Below are 18,649 nucleotides of genomic sequence, written 5' to 3'. Positions count from 1 at the left end.
TTGGAAAGGCTTACTTTACGCCATGCCTTCAGAACTTCTACTGAAAACCTTTATTGCAGAGAAATTATGGGAATTTAGCAAAAAATGCAAGATGCATGTTGTGTCAATTATTGCAATTGCAATATATATGAACACATGCACTTAAAAAGACTGTTTTGCTGTGAATGCACAAACAGCACCCATGCTGTTGAAACACAGCACTTTACATCTGGTCCACTTAATGACTTCTATGGCTCACGAGCTAAATCAAATCACAACAGCAAAGAAAACCAGACTAAACTTCAAACATGTCAAGAGTAATACAGAAACCTGACTGGTAGCCCGACGCTCTTCATTGAGTTCTGCTTATGGATGATAATGTGAACACGAAAGCCTGGAGATGGTTGAAATGCACTTATTGTAAGTCGCTTTGGATAAAAGCGTCAGCTAAATGAAATGTAATGTAATGTAATGAGACGGGTTTACATGACCTGCAAATATTACTCTAACCTGATCATAATTGAATGATCCGCGCACACATGAAGACGCTCACATTAGGAGCTCTTACTAAAGCACCGCTTGTGTAACCAACCTTAAAAAGCTCTGTCACAGAGGCCAAAAAAAAGTCTGTACGCTGTCTGGTCAGAGGACAAACAACAAACAGAACAACAATTGTTTTGCCGGCATCAGCTGACCCACAGCAAAAAAAAAAAAAAAAAAAGCTGACCCCATCGTGCCTCACTGAAGCAGCAGCCTTTTGGAGAAAGTGTGTCAACTGTGCGCTGCATGTGACTTCTTCACAACGAGAGATCCTCGCTGCACAGACGAGCCCACTAGCTCAGAATGGTAACCATGGTGATCTACTATGAAAGTGGAAAGGGAGTAAGTGAATACTGAAGCCACAGGCACAATAGAGCGGCTGTTACCAGCCACTCAACACAATCAGCGAGCTGAGGAGCAGGGAGGGTCGACCTCCTACGGCTGCAACAGTTGGCAGCTTAAGGCACAAGGTAATAGATACTGGAGCCAGATGAAAGAAGCTGGAGCAACAATTGAGTCATTCAGTCCCTACAAACTACCTAATGTGGCTGATTAGGTGAGCTAACATTAGACCTGGGCAGGAGAGAACATAACATAGGGGTGTTACAACGATAGATCAAGATTAAATGAACATGTGCTTCCTTCCTCACTAATATTTATAGCCAAATGTTTTAATAATTGAATAATAGTTAAGTGTATGGCTCTGTTTAGGGCTGCAACTAATGACTATTTTCACTCATTTCTTCTACAAAATGTCGAAAAAAAATACATTTTAAATGTTCATATGAATTTCCAAAAACTCATTGTTTTTCACTTGAGGATACTTTGCTTTTAAACCAAATAAAGTCTGACAAATCAAGATCACCCAGCAGCACAAAGTCATTTTCTATAACTGAGACAAAAAGTAATTATCATTATTAAAAGCACATTCTCTGTAGCTATTTTCACGGTTCATTTTCGTCCCAGCTGACACACCTCATTCTTCATGGTGGGGAATGCCCAGGCTCACCTATCCATGTTGATGCAGCAGTGACATTTGATTCTTCCCGTGGAGAAACGCGTGTGTTTCAACTCGAGCCCCTTCAAATACAATGGATCTGCATGCAACAAGCTGCTCTGTTGTCAGTTATGGCATCAAAAAAGATTACATACGATTGCTGTTTGCTGTTTGTAATGCAGATACATTATTAGGGAAGAAAACAGGCCATAATGAAAACTACAGCCTGACCGATATATTGGCATTGATCACAGATGTGTCAGAATTTGCATTAATGTTGACCGATACGAGAACTTTGTTTTGCAGGACACAACGTAGAAAAGGATGTTTGGGGTGAATTAGTCCTTTTTGTTAGAAAAAATTGCAAGTCAAGGGAAAAAATTTGACATTTTAAGCACTACCTGATAAAGAGTAATATTACATATATTATTAGTATAATTACTTCCTTTGATAACAAGCATGCTGCACATCACAAAAATATTTTAGTTGTAATCTTTTTTTTATTTATTTTTTTAACTTAGAGAATGATGGTGCTTAAACGTAGCTTTGCAAAATAGTCTGTGACTGTAACAGAATACAAAGGCTACATCTGCTGTCGAAATAAGAGCTGCAAAAGGCTTCTTATTATTTTTGTTAATAAAGCGAGTTTTCTTTAAAACGGTTACTTTATGCCGTTTTACTTTCAGTAGCGCTTCTGTTGACCTTTTTTGTAGAAAAATTGCAGGGATTTTGCTAAATTGCAAGCTCCCGCATACACTGCAGAGATTGCTTTAATTGCATTCATTATCGTGATCGCAATTTTGGTTTATCTGTGCATGTCTCAGGTCTCACAGATAGAAGGCCTTCACTTTACAAAACCCTTTGACTTTGAGCTGCCCCTTATTGACAGCTTCTGTGCACAGGCCTTTGAGTGAACCACACAATGTGAGTCAATAATTCAATTCTTGCCTCAGCCAGCGAAAAACTTATCAGGGGCTGATTTCCTGACAAAGAGGTGATGTCATCATCACCCAAATAACAGAAAATTCTTAATCATCCGTGGAGTGTAAATCTATGATCTACCTGGTAGGGGTGATAACCCATTCATGTCATTTCCTTTGACGGTACTACTATCTGATCACATGAACCTACCGTAAACATGGATAGACACAAGCCCAGAGAATTCATCGACAGCAAACCAGAGTAACCTTCCCCAAAGAGATAAATATCCTACAAGCCATGTTCACTAGCATGAATCACGTGCTGGTTTTTTCCATGCACCTCAGTTTCCCTCTCTACATCCATTTTCCCAGCTCTCTCTTTCTCTTTCTCTCTTTTCTCGAAAAGCATGAGCATGTCTCTGGGAGGCAACTTCCTGTTTGCAGATGAAGAAGGGGAGATTTCCTCAGAGCGGCTGCTTGCTGGACACAGTGTTCTGCCTTCGCACAATCACAGGAACCCACGGGGCAGCGGAGAGGGCCTTTTGCACTCCAAACTTTTTGCAGATACACAAGCAGCCAAGGCCTTAATGGACAAAGCAGAGGATGGTCTGCCCTAGACCCAACCACTCATAGATCACTCATTCAGATGGGCATGTATACGAGTACACGAGGGATCGACCCTACTTGTGCATACAAATGCGGCTACTGCACGTACACTTATACATGCAAATGTCTGTTTTCTGCATCACTCTCCCTCCAGGTCTAATTTACTGCTGTGAGCAAATTATGAGTTTTCCAGCTGCCCTGCTTCTTCTGGTCTTGAGTTTTGGCTGCTCAAACACTGCTGGAGCAGATTCTCTCTGTGGAGCTCGGTGATAGTGTTGCCATAAAAAAAAAAACACTGAATGGACGGCAACATGGCAATTAGTCTGTCTGGTGCAACTTAAACCAAGCTGCAAACTAGGACTGTGTATTGGCAAGAATATGGAAATACGATATCATAGAACAGGGGTTATGATTCAATGTATGGCAATATAAGGGTGGAGGGATCGTGATATTTTGAATGTCAATAATGTATCGACACATGGACACCAACTATTAATATTTTATTATATATATGAATAGATTAATTTTGTCAGGTACGTGTTGCTGACAGTGTCGTCAGACTGTCTACTTGACAGTCACATGTCGCTGCCATAAAAATGCTTGACGCAAGAGGAACAGACTAAAACTTTCAGTCAGATTAAACTGATATTGACAAGTTTTTCTTTTCAGAATACAATTTGCGGTGTAAAAAGGCTAACAAATTGTATCTTAACGCACTATGTTGTCCCAATACTCAGCATGTTGCAAATGTTTAAAATCACATATATTGTACCATGGAGCTTCTGGTAATTCTCACCCTTTTTGCCATAGGTGTACTGCTGCTGGAGCGCATGGGAACTACACTCTGACAATTCTCTTTTCTCCAAGTGAGGAAGGAAAATGTTCACAGTTCTCTTGATCTGGTTGAAGTTCTTTTTTTTTTTTTTTTTTTTAAATGTAGCGCTTGAAGATCCAATCATCTCTAAAGTGTGTATGTCATATAAGAGCGGCAATAAAAACAAATTAAGTGGTCAATGGACATTTAAGATGTATAGTTTGATTAACTCAACTCAAAGTTTCATTTTGATCCGCTACCGTTTGCCCTGTTCAGGTTACTGCAGTATGTGTTGATACAAACTCAACATTTCCTGTATGTCTCAGATTAAAGCATTTCAGTGGACAGAAACCCTTCAGTTCTTAACAAGGCTTTTCTTTTTAAATATTTGCAGGACCGTGTTGTGACAAAAAAAAAAAATCGGACAATCACTTGAGATGAGTCACTCAAAAATCGAAAATAGCAGGATTATATTGTTGACTTTATCAGATTGAAGAGATTAAAATATCTATTACATTATTGACTATTGTATATAAACAAAGAACCACAACTTTAAAGTGCACACGCCTCTGTGCACTCATGCACATCACAGGTGCAGTCTGGTACTTCAACAAACAGCACTACAAGCCTTCCAAATGGAAATTGTCATAATAGTAATAGCAATTAGTTGTAACCTGAGTAATGTATGGTACTGCTCTGTTAGCCCACAAAAGCAAGACAGCACAACTACAGTTAAAATCTATATTTCTTTCAGCAGCTTCCATCAACATCTTGAACAAAACAGAGTTGTTTTTTGGACTGTTAGTCAGACAAAACAAATAAATGTGAAGGTGTCATATCAAGTTTAATGAGCATTTTTCACTATTTTCTGATATTTCATAGAAAGACTGATTAATTTCTGCAGCCCTACATCAGATTTTTTACGAAAACACTCCGTTAAAACATTTTAATCATGGAAATATTCCACGATCTGTACACGAGGAGAGGAAATCCTGCCTCTGCCTATTTGAAGAGGAAAATAACTATTTTTCCCATCCTGCGAGTAACTATCTATGGAACCACCCAGCACTAGACTCATCTGAGAATCTGCCTGAGGTGTCAAACACATGCATGTAATGATCATGAGAACAACCTCCCACAATGAAAAGTAGGCTACCTTTACCTGTCTCACCCTCATGTTCTCAGAGGGCTGTGCTGAAGCCAACATTGCTTTAAATATCCAGTCACATTGGGACGCTGTGTGTCATCACATAACAGCATAATGGCACAAGCTGGCATGTCAACACACAGCAAAACAACATTCACACAGTTAGGGCTCACACCCTTTTTTCTAAAAGTGGATCCTATCAACCGAGAAACTGACGCATGCTTTGAGTTCAGATGTGTGATATGATACTTCCATCACTGTAACACAATCTATTTCATGTGCTTGGAGTTTGATGTCTGGTTGGGGTCTTGTGTTTCACAGATGGACAGACTCTCCCTGCTACTTTACCTGCACACAACTTGAACCTGTCTGTGGTGCGCAGTATATATAACTATAGCTCATCCTCTGCTTTAGCACATTAGTCCCGTCTCACTCTCATCTTGTCCCCTTAAGATGATGTCTGAACTCAGCTGCCCCGGGGTTATTTAGGACCGGCTACAGACTAGACTCCTGCCCCGGGACGCAGCAGTATGGTGTCATTATTAAGGATCAGTTATTGGCTTTAAATTCTGAGTGTTTTATCATCCTATTATATTTGGGTAGTTTGGAAACTTGCACATTTCAGACTGCACATTCAATAACTCTACAGTGGACAAGATGGAAATCCTCCTCTGCATCAGCATTTATAATTAATTTTTTTTTTTTTTTTTAAGTATGTATATCCCAATTCAACTTCCATTAAGAGTCTGAGGAGTCTCATGTCCTAAAAGTTTGGTTGTCAGCCTTTAAAAACAGATGATTCATTCATGAAAAGACCTCCTGGTCAACACACCCTCCACTGATTAGATTGGTGTTAACTCATGTGATTTTCCTTTCCTTTTCCCTGCGACATTTCCCAGCTGTAACTGCAAGAAAGTGGGTTAATGGCGTAGTGAATGGTTAAAAGTTAAGTTACATCCACTGGCATTGGAAATCAGGTCAGACAGACCAAAAGAAAGTGTGTTTTCTGGTTAGATAATGAGCTTCACGTCAATAAACATCGCACACTTCAGTACTTGCCTGCCAACAGTTTGATTGGCGAGCTGCTTCATCCGATTGAACTGCTTCTTCATGGTCGGTCCTTGGCCGGTCTAGTCGTCCGAAGTTACGCGTCAAAACCGGGGCTTTGGTTTGTCATGGAAGTTCTCGCGGCCAATTTTCCAAGCTGTCGCTACGACAGGGAAAAACAAGCGAGAGCCATGGAGCCCAAAGCCAGTTAAAAATAGTTTGGAGCCTCGCTAGCCCCTGAAGCTAGCCTTTCCCAAGTGGAAATCCTAGAGGAAAGTTTCCGCTGGGGGCGACGGCATGATCCGCGATCCTCCTTGTTGTGTTTTTTTTCTACATTTACGCACATTAAAGTCCCCGAAGTGAGAGCCCCGACAAACAAACAAAACGTTCACTGGCTCCGGCGGCTTTGCATGGCTCCCCTTCGGTTGCGATCTTGACCGTTAGCCCGGCGAGCTAACCGTGACGGAGCTGGGTAATCCCGTCGGCCGCTTTGCGGAGCAGCGAGCCGAGTGCACAGCAGCGGCGGCAGCAGCGCACCTCTGCCACTGCCAAGCACGCACAGTCGGAGAGCGCGCAGGAAGTCACGTTGGAGCGTCAGCCGAGCAGCACCACCTCCCCCTGGACGCAGGCTGCGGAGCCCCGCTCACACACCGCACTCAAAAAAGAAGACACTTCACTCAAATGAACCCGAAGCAGGCTATTTTTTTTTTTTTTTTACACCCGTATTAGTAGTACTCTTACGGGATGAAATACTTTAAATAATCTGAGCAACATACGGAATGAGTTTGTTTGTTTGTTTGTTTGTTTGTTTGTTTGTTTGTTTGGATCACATTCACTCCAGTTCTGATGTCTTTACACTGGCTTCCTGTCGAACATCCACTTTAAAATCCTGCTGCTGGTTTATAAAGCACTGAATGGTTTAGGACCAAAAGACATTTGTGATCTGCTGCGACCTTATGAACCCTCCAGGCCCCTCAGGTCGTCTGGGACGGGTCTCCTTTCTGTCCCTGGAGTCAGAACTAAACATGGAGAAGCGTTCAGTTTTTATGCCCCACATATCTGGAAGATTGAAGACTTTTCTGTTTGCTGCTGCCTTTCACTGAACCAGATTTAAGGATGTTGATTCATTTATTGCGTTTCCACATTTTACTACTGTATTTTATTTCTTAAACTGCACTGTAACTTGTATTCTATTTTTTTTTAGCTTGCTTAATGTTTTAATGACTGTTTTTAATGTTTTAATCACTGTTCTTAAATGTCCTTTTCTTTTGCCTTATGTTTTGATGCTTTTAATGGTTTTATGTGAAGCACTTTGAATTGCCTTGTTGTTGAAATGTGCTATATAAATAAACTGGCCTTGGCGTTGTTTGTTTTTTATACCATAAAACCTGCCATGAACTCTTATTTTGCAAAGCAAAAACAACCATCATGTAATAAGATGAATAAGGACAATATAGGCTGTATAGTAAGTCACAAGTGCTTCTTTAACTCAACCTATTGTATCTCTAACCTATCTTACTTATAGACACCAAACTTTGGCTATTAATGTGAAATCTATAATCATATCTTGAACATCTGTGAACTCATCGCATCTAACACGCCACGTTACATAAAAGCAATTATGTGTAGTCTTTGTATTAATACATTAGTACATTACATCTACTGTCTATACTCAACATAATGTTTATATGTGAACATTTCCACTTTCCCAGCCAATATCTGTGGCGTTATATTACAGCTCTCTTCACATAGTCTGTATTTTACCTATCCTAAATCATAAAATGTCATTGTTTAATATTTTACAGTTTGTATAGGTACTTGGTTTTTTTTTTAAATTATTATTTTCTACTTTCTGATCGTCATGCAAAGACAAATTCCTTTTATTTGAAAACTTTGCAATAAACCTGATTCTAATTTAATTTGACAGTTGCCCAACAAGTCAGCAATATGATATTTAACTTTCTGATTTTTGCACACATTTGCGATGACTGACGGGGAACATATTTCCTGCTTTTTATGTTCATGCCTTTTGCTGATCAAATGGTGTAACACTCAACATTTCAGGGACACGATCCAACTGTGGTAGAAAAAAAATTACAATGTGTAGTTTGAGCATAAACTGTACAGTTTGAAGGTGATTAAGATGTACTACAGCTCTATTTGGTTACTGGGGACCTATAATTTCAATATTTTAAATGTTGTGAATTTTTATGTAAAATCCAAACATAGTCAATACAAAGTATACTTGAAGTGAAGTTCCTCTTTGAAGTTAGACAATGAGAGTATAGGGATGACATACATTTTACAGGAAGTATTAACACTAAGTCTCGGAATTGAGCCCACATCCTTTTTTCTGCGAGTCAATAAAAGAGGCATTACATTACATTCTCTCTTAGTGCCATTCAGCTTAAGTAACAGACACCAGTGAGATGGCTAAGAGAGGCTTCTGTCAGCAGCCAAATGCATTATGCTTTTGTGAGATCGAAGCTGTAGATCTAAAATGAAGAATATGCAATTCAGGTGGTTGTCAGCTCAGTTATTTGGATCACTTGGAATATAACAACATGAGCATCTTTGATGTTGAAGTCACAGCTGCACATTTTCTTCCTTTGCAAGTGCAAGTACAAATTTAGGCCATTGAGCTCTTTGTGTCAGTCCTTGCTGCTGTGCACCTTGTTGTGAACAACCATGCACCTGATGGTGGTCGCTTTGATCTGAGATGTAACAAAACACTGCCGCAGGCTTTGCAACTGATTATTCTCCTGTGGACCTCTAAAGGATTTTTAATTAGTTTTTTTTTCCCACAAGTAGGACAAGTTTTCTCCATTTTTAATGTAATTTTCTGTGCGTGGCAAATTCTCAGAGGAATTCAAATGCACTCTAAAGATTTCACAAACTTGATTATCTAAGTGACATGAGGTGTCCTCAATGAGGTTGCCTTCGTCGTTGCAGGATTTCTACGAAGGTTTGCATAGAAATGTGTCAGAGCGGCTCAGAGTTCCATATTTCACGTGGGACTAGATAGCTGTCCTGTTATTGTTCTGTGTTTAATCTCTTCTCTCACTCTCTGTTTCACTGTTATGACCCATATTGTCTTTGTCCTTCACGATAATCGGATAGAGCAGCTGGCTTTCGGTTGGTGCTTATCCAGGTGCTTCTTTCACTGGTTAAGCTGATTTCTGAAAAATCAGCAGAATCACTTTATCTGCTTTTTTCATATTCTGAATTTGGCTGAGATTACCTACAAACAGAGGCTGCCAGAGGGACAAATGATGCTCTAATATGAAATCCATCCCAAAACCAAAATGACCAAAGCAGGCTTCTGGATACATTTTTATTTTACAAGCTCTGTCTGTAGGGTTTGGCAGATTCGGTGACAATATTTCTCTATTTCAGATTAAAATTCAACCAGTCCAAGTGTAAACATTGCCAAAGGGAAGGTGCATTATGCATAAGATTAAGACGGAAATGTTGTGAAATAAACAACTGTTGAGATTCTTTAGCTCTTTGTATTTAGCTGTAGGTTTATTTTATTCCTGTGCGGTGGCGAAAGAAGTACCCAGAACATTTACTTATCAGCAAAAGTACCAACACAGCAATGTAAAAATAATCCATTACAAGTAAAAGTCCTGCATGAAAAATCCTTCTCATGTAAACGTATATAAGTATTAGTAGCATAATTAAAGTATTGAAGTAAAAGTACTGGTTAGGTCCCCCTGACTGATATTATTATAGGCTATATGACATCATTTGATTATTAATAGGCCTACAGATGCATCAGTATGTAGGCAGCATGTTACTGCTATGTGTGGAAACCACTGGTTTAATCTTTAACAACGTGTTGTATTTGAAAAGCTTGTTATATTATCCGTTGTGAAGCTAAAAAAAAAAAAATGTAGTGGGTATAAAGTACAATATTTCCTTCTGAAATGTGGTGGAAGTATAAAGTAGCATCAAATGGAAATACTCAAGTAAAGTGCAAATAGTTAGAAATTGTACATAAACGCAGCATACTCTGTTTCTTTCCACAACTGTGCAAAATAAGAATATTTAGAATACTTTTAACCTGAAAACGAAACGACCCGGAAGTACTCGCGCTGTGCTTCCGGTTTTTTTTGGATTGTCCAAACATTTCTTTCTCCGAGCGTTTTTGTTTTTAGCCTGCGAAATATTCCCCCGTCGTTGCGCACTCCTTATTTCCTTCCAACTCGCAGTTTGCTTATTTTTTTTCCCCCACAAAGATTTCCGCGACTCGACTATGCTCACGGTTTTGTCCTTCCTCCTCCACGTGTCGTTAAATAAACCCACCTGTCACATTAGCCGGCCGGAGTGAAGCAAGTGGACGACAGGTTTAATGTTGGCTTCACCGCGTCGGGACAAGGAACATTAATGGCAGCTCATCATCCCTTCACAGACTCGGATACTGCAGATGAAGCAGTGAGGGCGACGTGTGACGATGCGACCACATGTAAAAGGTATGCAAAAAAAAAAAAAGAAGAAATATATGCAGTCATTAGTCGTTTAATGTTACAATCGTATGGTTTTAATTGCATCGTGTCGCGGTAACATAAGGCGAGGACGCGCATCAAATGAATTTAGACAACGTTGAATGTAAGTCCACGTCAGATATGGGTTTGTAGTTATGCTCCAAAACCACCTCCAATTCCCAAATTTCCCCCCGTTTGCTCATATTTTTTTTTGGTTGCTAGTTTGTGCTGTCCACATCTTCTCCTTTGGCTTTCAGCAATTTCACAATTTGAAGTCAAGTAAGGTTTTTTATTTGCATATGGCTTATTTGGCTTTATTTCTGCACAACCAGATTTTGACTTAAGTGCTGCAAAACATCGGACAGAATCAAAACAAGTCGAACAGAATCAAGACAAATCAAGTTGGCAGGTAGTGTACAGGTTCATAATTAGACTGTTAGTGAGACCTTACATTGTCCACCAGATAAAGCAGAAACGTAGCAGAAAACTGCACACAACTATGAAGCTGGGTCTTATTTTAATTTTATTTTTTTTATAGTAGGATCAGTTATACCACTTAATAGTTCAGCGACTACTTTGTTAATATAAACACATTGAATAGCAAAGCACTATAAAAGTATGACACATCCTCATCCAATTCATAATCTGTGTATTTTTTTTTAGGTTTGCTACTAGTAAAGGCTACTGGAAGGACCCCTATATCCAGTACTTTGTGAGATCTGTAGGAGAGCGGAAGGCTCCTGAAATCAACAGAGGCATGTAATGAAGGCTCCTCTTTAAAGCTTTCCTTCTACCTCATTCAACAGCACCTATTCAACCCAACGAGACGAACCATATATTGTGTATTTATAAGTCACAGGATCATCTGTAAATATTGTGAGCACTTTCTGTAGCGAGTTCTTCAAAAGCAATAATAATATCTCAAAGTTTTATTTATCTTACTTTAAAATGTGGTTTTAAACAGCAAAGTCTTCACTTTTTGTTGCCCTGATGTGTGTGTTTATTAACTTATCTTTCAATTTACTTCTGTGGTTTGACAGGTTACTACGCCCGTGTTCAAGGGATGAACCATCTGCTTGATGCGTTTATAAGGAAAACAGAGTGTGACTGTCAAATAATAAACCTGGGTGCCGGATTGGACACAACATTTTGGAGACTAAAGGTTTGCAGCTTGCTGATGTGGGATTCACGTACATCGGTCCTATTTGATTGTACTGCGTTCAAATAACGTAAATCTATCTTCAAAATAATCACAAGTCACAAATGTTGTGTGTGTGTGTGTGTGTGTGTGTGTGTGTGTGTGTTACAGGATGAAAACATCATGCCACGAAAGTTCTTTGAAGTTGACTTTCCAACAGTTGTGGCCAGGAAAATACACAATATTAAGTAAGTAATTCAATTTTATTTTATTTTTAAATCCACTGACGTACCATTGATTGATCGAGCGGAGTGGCAACAAGTCCTCCATACAGATTAGAGGATCTGGTAGATTTTGGAGTGTTAACTTGACTTTTAAAATATAACTATCACTACAAGCAAGGACATTAAGCATTGCAAGTGCATAATGTGTTTATTGCCTTCTGGCTTTGGGACTGTAATGTAGAGCAGTGGACTGTAGGGGGAGCCAGAGCCTTTTGTTAAAAAAAAAAATCTCAATATTTACAGCTGTTGTTCAGAAGAACTGGAAAAAAACTACCACTGTATTTATGTTATCTTAATATGTTTTGTAATATACAATGAAACTTGGCTGTATAAGATATAATCAATATGATTTAGATCTATAAATATGACATGTTAGAAATTGTGGAACATAAGATATGTACTGGTAGTATAAAAGACCTGACTGTAGCATAGCTTTATTGTAGACATGCTGTTTTTATATGACTTTTAATGGTGTTATTTTCTTTGACTAGGACAAAACCACCTCTGTCCAAACCCATCATCGAAACCCACTCCACAGACTCCTTACTGCTCGGTACTCAACAGACATTGCAGTCACTTTTGATCTCCACATGATATATCAGTGGGTCATAACACAGACATTTTTTTCATTCAGCATTACAAACTCTTTCTAAACGTGTGCGTTTATGTTTCCTCAGATGCCCACAGCCTCGACTCGGATCGGTACTGTATCATCGGAGCGGACCTCAGAGACGTCTCCAATTTAGATGAAAAGCTGAAAAAGTTCCAGCTTAACCCCGAGTATGTGATATACATCGTTGTCCCGCTAAACTACTGAGTTTCTATAGGAGGTGGAAGTTAACCTGAAAGCAGCATTGTTGTTGTTTTTAAGCGAGTCCCCTTTTACTGCTTCCTCTCAGCTGCCGTTTGTTTTCCCAACACATCTGTAAAAATGCCAGAATTGAAGCTTATCTCTGTTTTCTCACAGTAAGCAGCTCAAGATAACAGAGTCTCTCTGACACACCGCCAGAATGGCTTCAATGGCCACACCCACAGAGTATGTTTTAAATATCAAACACTAAACCTCCTGCAGGCTCGAAACCCTCATAGTTTTATTAAACATGCTAATTCAATGAGGTGGTAGCACGACATGTGAGCAGCATATTTGACCCATCTGGAGGTTGAGATTCAAATTACCTGCCATGAATGTAGGTCTTTGTGAAGCTGTAGGAGACCAACTTTTTACGGCCTCCTTTTATTTTTGTTATATTTTATATTCATATTTTGTATGAGGGGATGTTTTCTTGTTGAGCACAGTTCAGGCTGGCTTCTGGCTCACATTCTTTAACCTTAATGTATGTTTAATCCATGTGATTGTAAAGGAGACTCTATTTTGCAGGAAAAAAAAAAAAAAGTTCTGCTCAACAACACAAAAGCCTTTAATTATTTGTATAGTCTTACGGGAGCAGTATGGAGGATTTGGTGACATCTAGTGGGGAAGGTTGCAGCTTACAACCAGCTCCTCAACCTCTCCTTCCAAGTGTGTAGGAGACACTATGGTGTTTAGCGGGTCCTCTTCTGCTCCCTATGGCTCATTCACAGTTAGTGAAAACACAACAGTTGTAACGAGGTAAATATGAGCTAGTAAAAACTTGAATTTTATATTTCATTTGCACCGATAGATTCTCCTAAATCCACTGATTCACTGAACCTTTAAGAGCATAGCGTTAAGACCACTCTATATTTCTGACTGTCTGTTGATATATCTCAAAACCTTTCAACATGAAAAAACTTGGGAACGGTTTCTCTCTTTCCCGCTGTGCTGACTGACAAACCTTTTTACCACTTTATTACTTTCATGCTCACAGATCATGTTAAAATACCATATTTAGAGCTTTGTTTTGCCTCGGTAGACATCTCACGCACTGCTTTCTAGTTATTTTTGTGGTCGCATGTGCTGCTGTCACCCCCAGATTACCCACATTGCTCCTGTCAGAGTGTGTGCTGGTCTACATGACGCCGTCCCAGTCTTCCAACCTGGTTCACTGGGCAGCAGAAACCTTTCACACCGCCATGTTCATCAACTACGAACAGGTAAACAAAGCAAATGATCCTGATACAGCAGAAGAACACAGCTGTTGTCTTCGGTTATCGATGTTACAACTCAGAGACGTATCTGGATTTTGTATTATATTGTGTGACCGTTGTGGATCACTTTTTTTTTTTTTTTTTTTCTATGGCACCTTTCATGCAACAATGTATCCCAAAGTGCTTCACAGATACAAAACTTAAAAATACAACAGAAAGTAAAAAATAAAATGCAATTGCAAAACAAAATGAAACCACAAAACCCAGCTAAAAAGAAATGTTGAAAGTTTTCTTTTAAAAATGCCCACGGAAGTGAAGTCCCTGAGATTCTCAGGCAGACTATTCAGGTATTCAGATAAACACACAGTCATGACAAATTAGGCTCTTTTGTATTTTTTCCAAATAGTAGTCAGTTGCAGGCTGTTTACCACTTAAGTATTTCCCATTGTAAATGCAGTTGGTTGATAAGAGTGGCTTCAACGCTGTTAATATGTACCAGGGAAGGTATTTGATTAGCTAAACATAGCACATGTGTGTTTCATCTGAGTAGTACTGTAGCTTTTCTCAAGGCAACAACACAAAGCTTCGTTTAGTCGGCTGTGTCCGTGTCTTCCAGGTGAACATGAGTGATCGATTCGGCCATGTGATGGTGGAGAACCTGCAGCGCCGCCAGTGCACCCTGGCAGGAGTGGAGGCCTGCCAGTCTCTGGACTCTCAGGTAACCTCCAGCTCCTCGCTCAATGTTTGGTCCTGACCAACACAGCAGTTCAAGTCTTCAAGCTGCAGATCTGAGCAGCAGGCTGTGCTTTCTTATCTGACAAGTTAAACAAAACAAAAATGGAATAAGGGTTTAAAGGTGTCCTGCGCTAGAGTTAATCTGTAGACACAAGATACTGTGTCGCTGGTTGTTTTTTTGAAAATATTTTGATGTTACATTGTTTACTTTGTTCTAAACAATATAATGCGATATGTTGTAGAAGGAGAGGTTTCTGAAGACCGGCTGGCAGCATGCTGATGCTCTGGACGTGATGACGGTCTACAGTATGCTCCCTCAGGACGATGTCACAAGGTGATATAACATCACCCGCTATCTGTCAGAGATAACTAGTGCTTCACTCAGCCCAGTTGTCAAACCACTGAAATAATTGTTGGAAATACTTTGCAGTTGCTTTGTTAGCGAGTGTTAATAGAGATATTTCACACATGCAGATGAAGTTACTCCTCACAGGAGGCACGACTTATCCCGTGACAAAAATGGGTGTTTTTAGTGGCTCTGAGGAGTTTTCTAAAGTCTAATAAAGTAACTTGTGCTGTTATATCAGCTCTGACATGGAGATATTCTGAGAGATATTCTGTCCACCCGACCTTCGCAAAAGAAAATATCTCTGAAATCACAAGAACACAAAAGTGACTACAAGCACGCTGAGCCAGTAGGTGGAAATAAAGTCGACAAAAATGTCAAATACCAGAGAAGAACATTCTGAACATGTGCAGTGAGCTCAGTTTCATTTTGGTGGCAGTGACTCAAAACCAAAAGTAGCTAATTATTTATTCATTTTTAGTCAAGTTGTAAAATTGTATTTGCTAATGGTAACCAGACGTAAAGAAACATACACGCATCAGACATCATTATTTTCTGTTTCAGGCTTATGCTCATTACACAAAGCAACAATTGGCATGTTTGAATTGAGGTGTGATGCATTTTTACAATCTGCACTTGAGAAGGTGATTAAAAAATAATCATATTGACCTAAAATGCTGCTTGCGTGTGGATGAGAACCCAAAACGTACAGGGAAATTTTGGTTTTACCAAAATATCTCTATTGTATAATTCAATTCAATTCAACTTTATTTATATAGTGCCAAATCACAACATAGGTTATTTCATGGCACTTAACACATTAAAGTCCTTACAGCAAGACTTTACAATATCATACAGAGAAACCCAACAATTCAACAATTCCCACGTAAGCTAGGAGGGAAAAAAAAAAACTCCAACAGAGGGAAGAAAAACTCCCTCTTAACAGGAAGAAACCTCCGACAGAACCAGGCTCAGAGGTGGGCGGAGCCATCTGCCTCGACCGGTTGGGGTGAGAGGAGAGCAGAGAGAGAAAAGGACAGCATAGAGATACAAGAGAATAACTGTTGGTGGAGACGACAAGCGCAGGACAGAGACATGCAGCTCCATGACGGGACATCTGCAAAAGAAAGAACAGAAACTACGCGAGCGAGGGAACTGAATGGAGACAACAGACAATAAGCAAAAACTATGGGAGCGAAAAAGATGGTGAGGTATGAGTCAGTTAAAGAGTAGGAGGAAGGAAAAGAAGCTCAGCATGTAACGAGGTCCCCCAGCAGCCTCGGCCTATAACAGCATAACTAAGGGTTGGTTCAGGTCTACCTGAGCCAGCCCTAACTATAGGCTTTATCAAAAAGGAACGTTTTGAGTCTAATCTTAAAGCTAGAGAGGGTTTCTGACCCTCCAACACAAACTGGGAGCTGGTTCCACAGGGGAGGAGCCTGAAAACTGAAGCTCTGCCTCACATTCTACTTCTGGAAACTCTGGGAACCACAAGTAGACCAGCGTACTGAGAGAGAAGTGCTCTGCTAGGATTATATGGTTCTATAAGATCTCTAAGATACGATGGAGCCTGGTCATGAAGGGCTTTGTAAGTCATCAAGAGAATTTTAAATTCTATTCTTGATTTAACAGGAAGCCAGTGAAGAGAAGCTAAAACTGGAGAAATATGATCTCTCTTGCTAAATCCCGTCAGTACCCTTGCTGCAGCATTTTGGATCAGCTGCAGGGTTTTTAATGAGTAATTTAGACATCCTAATAACAAGGAATTACAATAATCTAGCCTAGAAGTAACAAACGCATGAATGAGTTTTTCTGCGTCACGTTGGGGAAGGATTTTCCTGATTGTATTAATATTACGTAGATGAAAGAAGGCAGTTCTGGAGATTTGCTTTATATGGTGGCTAAAGGACAAATCCTCATCAAATAGGACTCCAGGGTTCCTCACAGTTTTGCTGGAGGCCAAGACAACGTCATCTAGAGTAACTAAGGGATTACAGAAAGAGTATAGACAAGTCCTGAGGAGTGGGCTTTTACAAGGCAGAGAGCCCACGACTGAGCATCTAGATTTTTGGAGCATGAGACCGTAGGAACCATAGAAACTAAACTGTCATCTCACTTTTCTCATTAAAGTCTATCCCTCTTTTTATTTGTAGATGACCTAATATAATGTATACATTATAAAATAACTGGACCATCCCTTTACTGTTAACACTCGTGACCGCTTTAATACCCAATATTATAAACCTCAGACATCTTAAACTCAACAATATGAGAATAAACCACAAAGTTTCAGCTGTACGTCTGATGCTTTGTAGGTTGATTTCTGGTCGTTTAACCTCCGTCTGATGTGAACGATCCCATTTTAGGATGAATTTGTTGTATTTCCCGCAGAATTGAGCGCCTGGAGTTCCTGGATGAGAAGGAGCTGCTGCAGCAGCTTCTCCAACACTACAGCATCTGCTGGGCCACCAAGGATAAACTCAATCTGGGTAATGCACTGTAATGTCACACTTACATAGAAAACGAGCGGACGTGAACTTCGGGAAGACATCAAAGCTACAGTCTGGCTACGATGGCGCCACGCTGCCTCTCAGTTTATTTACTTTGTGCCACTCATATGTGTTAAACCATTCATTTTTCCAGCTGTCCGCCCAGTGAGAGCGTCCGCAGCCGTAATTTACAAGAACAGGTCACGCTGTGTTTCCTCAGGTCTTTCGCAGTTGGCGTTTTGAGCGTGTAGCGGCTGCGCTGATGGGCACACTTTCACACGGCGCCCTCGCCAAGATCAACAACCAGAGAAGGTGTGTGAGAGGAGAGCGTCAGGAAAGAGGAAGCCCTTATTCTCCATCCAGCCCTCCACTGGGAGCTCGTTCCGGTGCGAAAAGTCCCGACGTCAGCAGAGTGGGATTTGACGAGAATTCTTTGTAACCCAGTACTTGCTGGAAATAAGACCTGATTCAAGCTGCGAACAGGTTTGTCACAACACTGGCACCTGAAACAGTAAAGTCAGTCAAGTTTGTTTCATTCATTTGCTTATAGGCACAATTTGTCTGTATCATGTAAAGAAAAAAAAAAAAAAGTATTTTAAAACAAATCTGCTCATCTGTGTTGGAAATTAAAGAATTTATGAAGTTTGAAGAATTTCACAGGTCATATATTTGTCTTTTGTCTGGTTTTATGTGCCATTTTAATCGTATTTATTGATCAGTTTTCCTACGAAATAGAAACGCATGTGATAACGAGTGTCAAATATTTGGAATTGCATTTCCTGCAGTTACCAGTTAATTTACTCTACTGGTCCCGAAAACATTTTCTATTCTTGACCGCAGGGAAGACGGCAAGATTGGTTTGTAATAGATTATATTTGATAAATGCTGATCAGGTGCAGTTAAATAAAACTGTTCTTTTATGTAAGACCATGTTTGTCCTGTTTTCATGCACTTTGTGATGGTCTTCATGTCGGAGTATCAGCTGGGTTATCTGCAGCGTGAGGGACAAACAGAGGAAAGATCATCATTAGAAACTGTGTGGATTCTTAGTGG

General features: G+C 39.9%; 2 protein-coding genes across 5 annotated transcripts in view; one reads left to right on the top strand and one right to left on the bottom strand.

Annotated features, from left to right (window-relative positions):
- Positions 1-6,569, bottom strand: part of arhgap17a (Rho GTPase activating protein 17a) — a 31,526-nt gene extending 24,957 nt beyond the window's left edge. For all 4 annotated transcript variants that reach the window (XM_069691323.1, XM_069691326.1, XM_069691324.1 and 1 more), the window contains exon 1: positions 6,063-6,569. In XM_069691323.1, coding sequence (XP_069547424.1) covers positions 6,063-6,115 — 53 coding nt within the window. In that variant the 5' untranslated portion in view covers positions 6,116-6,569. The remainder of the gene's footprint in view (positions 1-6,062) is intronic.
- A 3,587-nt stretch (positions 6,570-10,156) lies between these two features.
- On the top strand, positions 10,157-18,521 carry lcmt1 (leucine carboxyl methyltransferase 1). Its single transcript, XM_069691312.1, has 11 exons — positions 10,157-10,525; positions 11,201-11,292; positions 11,578-11,699; positions 11,847-11,923; positions 12,451-12,512; positions 12,637-12,739; positions 13,912-14,032; positions 14,643-14,744; positions 15,004-15,095; positions 17,499-17,596; positions 17,817-18,521. Exons 1-11 carry the CDS (start codon positions 10,440-10,442, stop codon positions 17,837-17,839), a joined length of 978 nt encoding a protein of 325 aa, XP_069547413.1. The 5' UTR covers positions 10,157-10,439; the 3' UTR covers positions 17,840-18,521.
- The last annotated feature ends 128 nt before the right edge of the window (positions 18,522-18,649 follow it).

This window comes from Brachyistius frenatus, unplaced genomic scaffold (genome assembly GCF_029030835.1).
Source record: "Brachyistius frenatus isolate BFR_SWC_R1_liver_20210118 unplaced genomic scaffold, ASM2903083v1 Contig_11, whole genome shotgun sequence".
Classification (NCBI taxonomy): Eukaryota; Metazoa; Chordata; class Actinopteri; family Embiotocidae; genus Brachyistius; species Brachyistius frenatus.
This window is presented reverse-complemented; position numbering and strand designations above follow the sequence as displayed.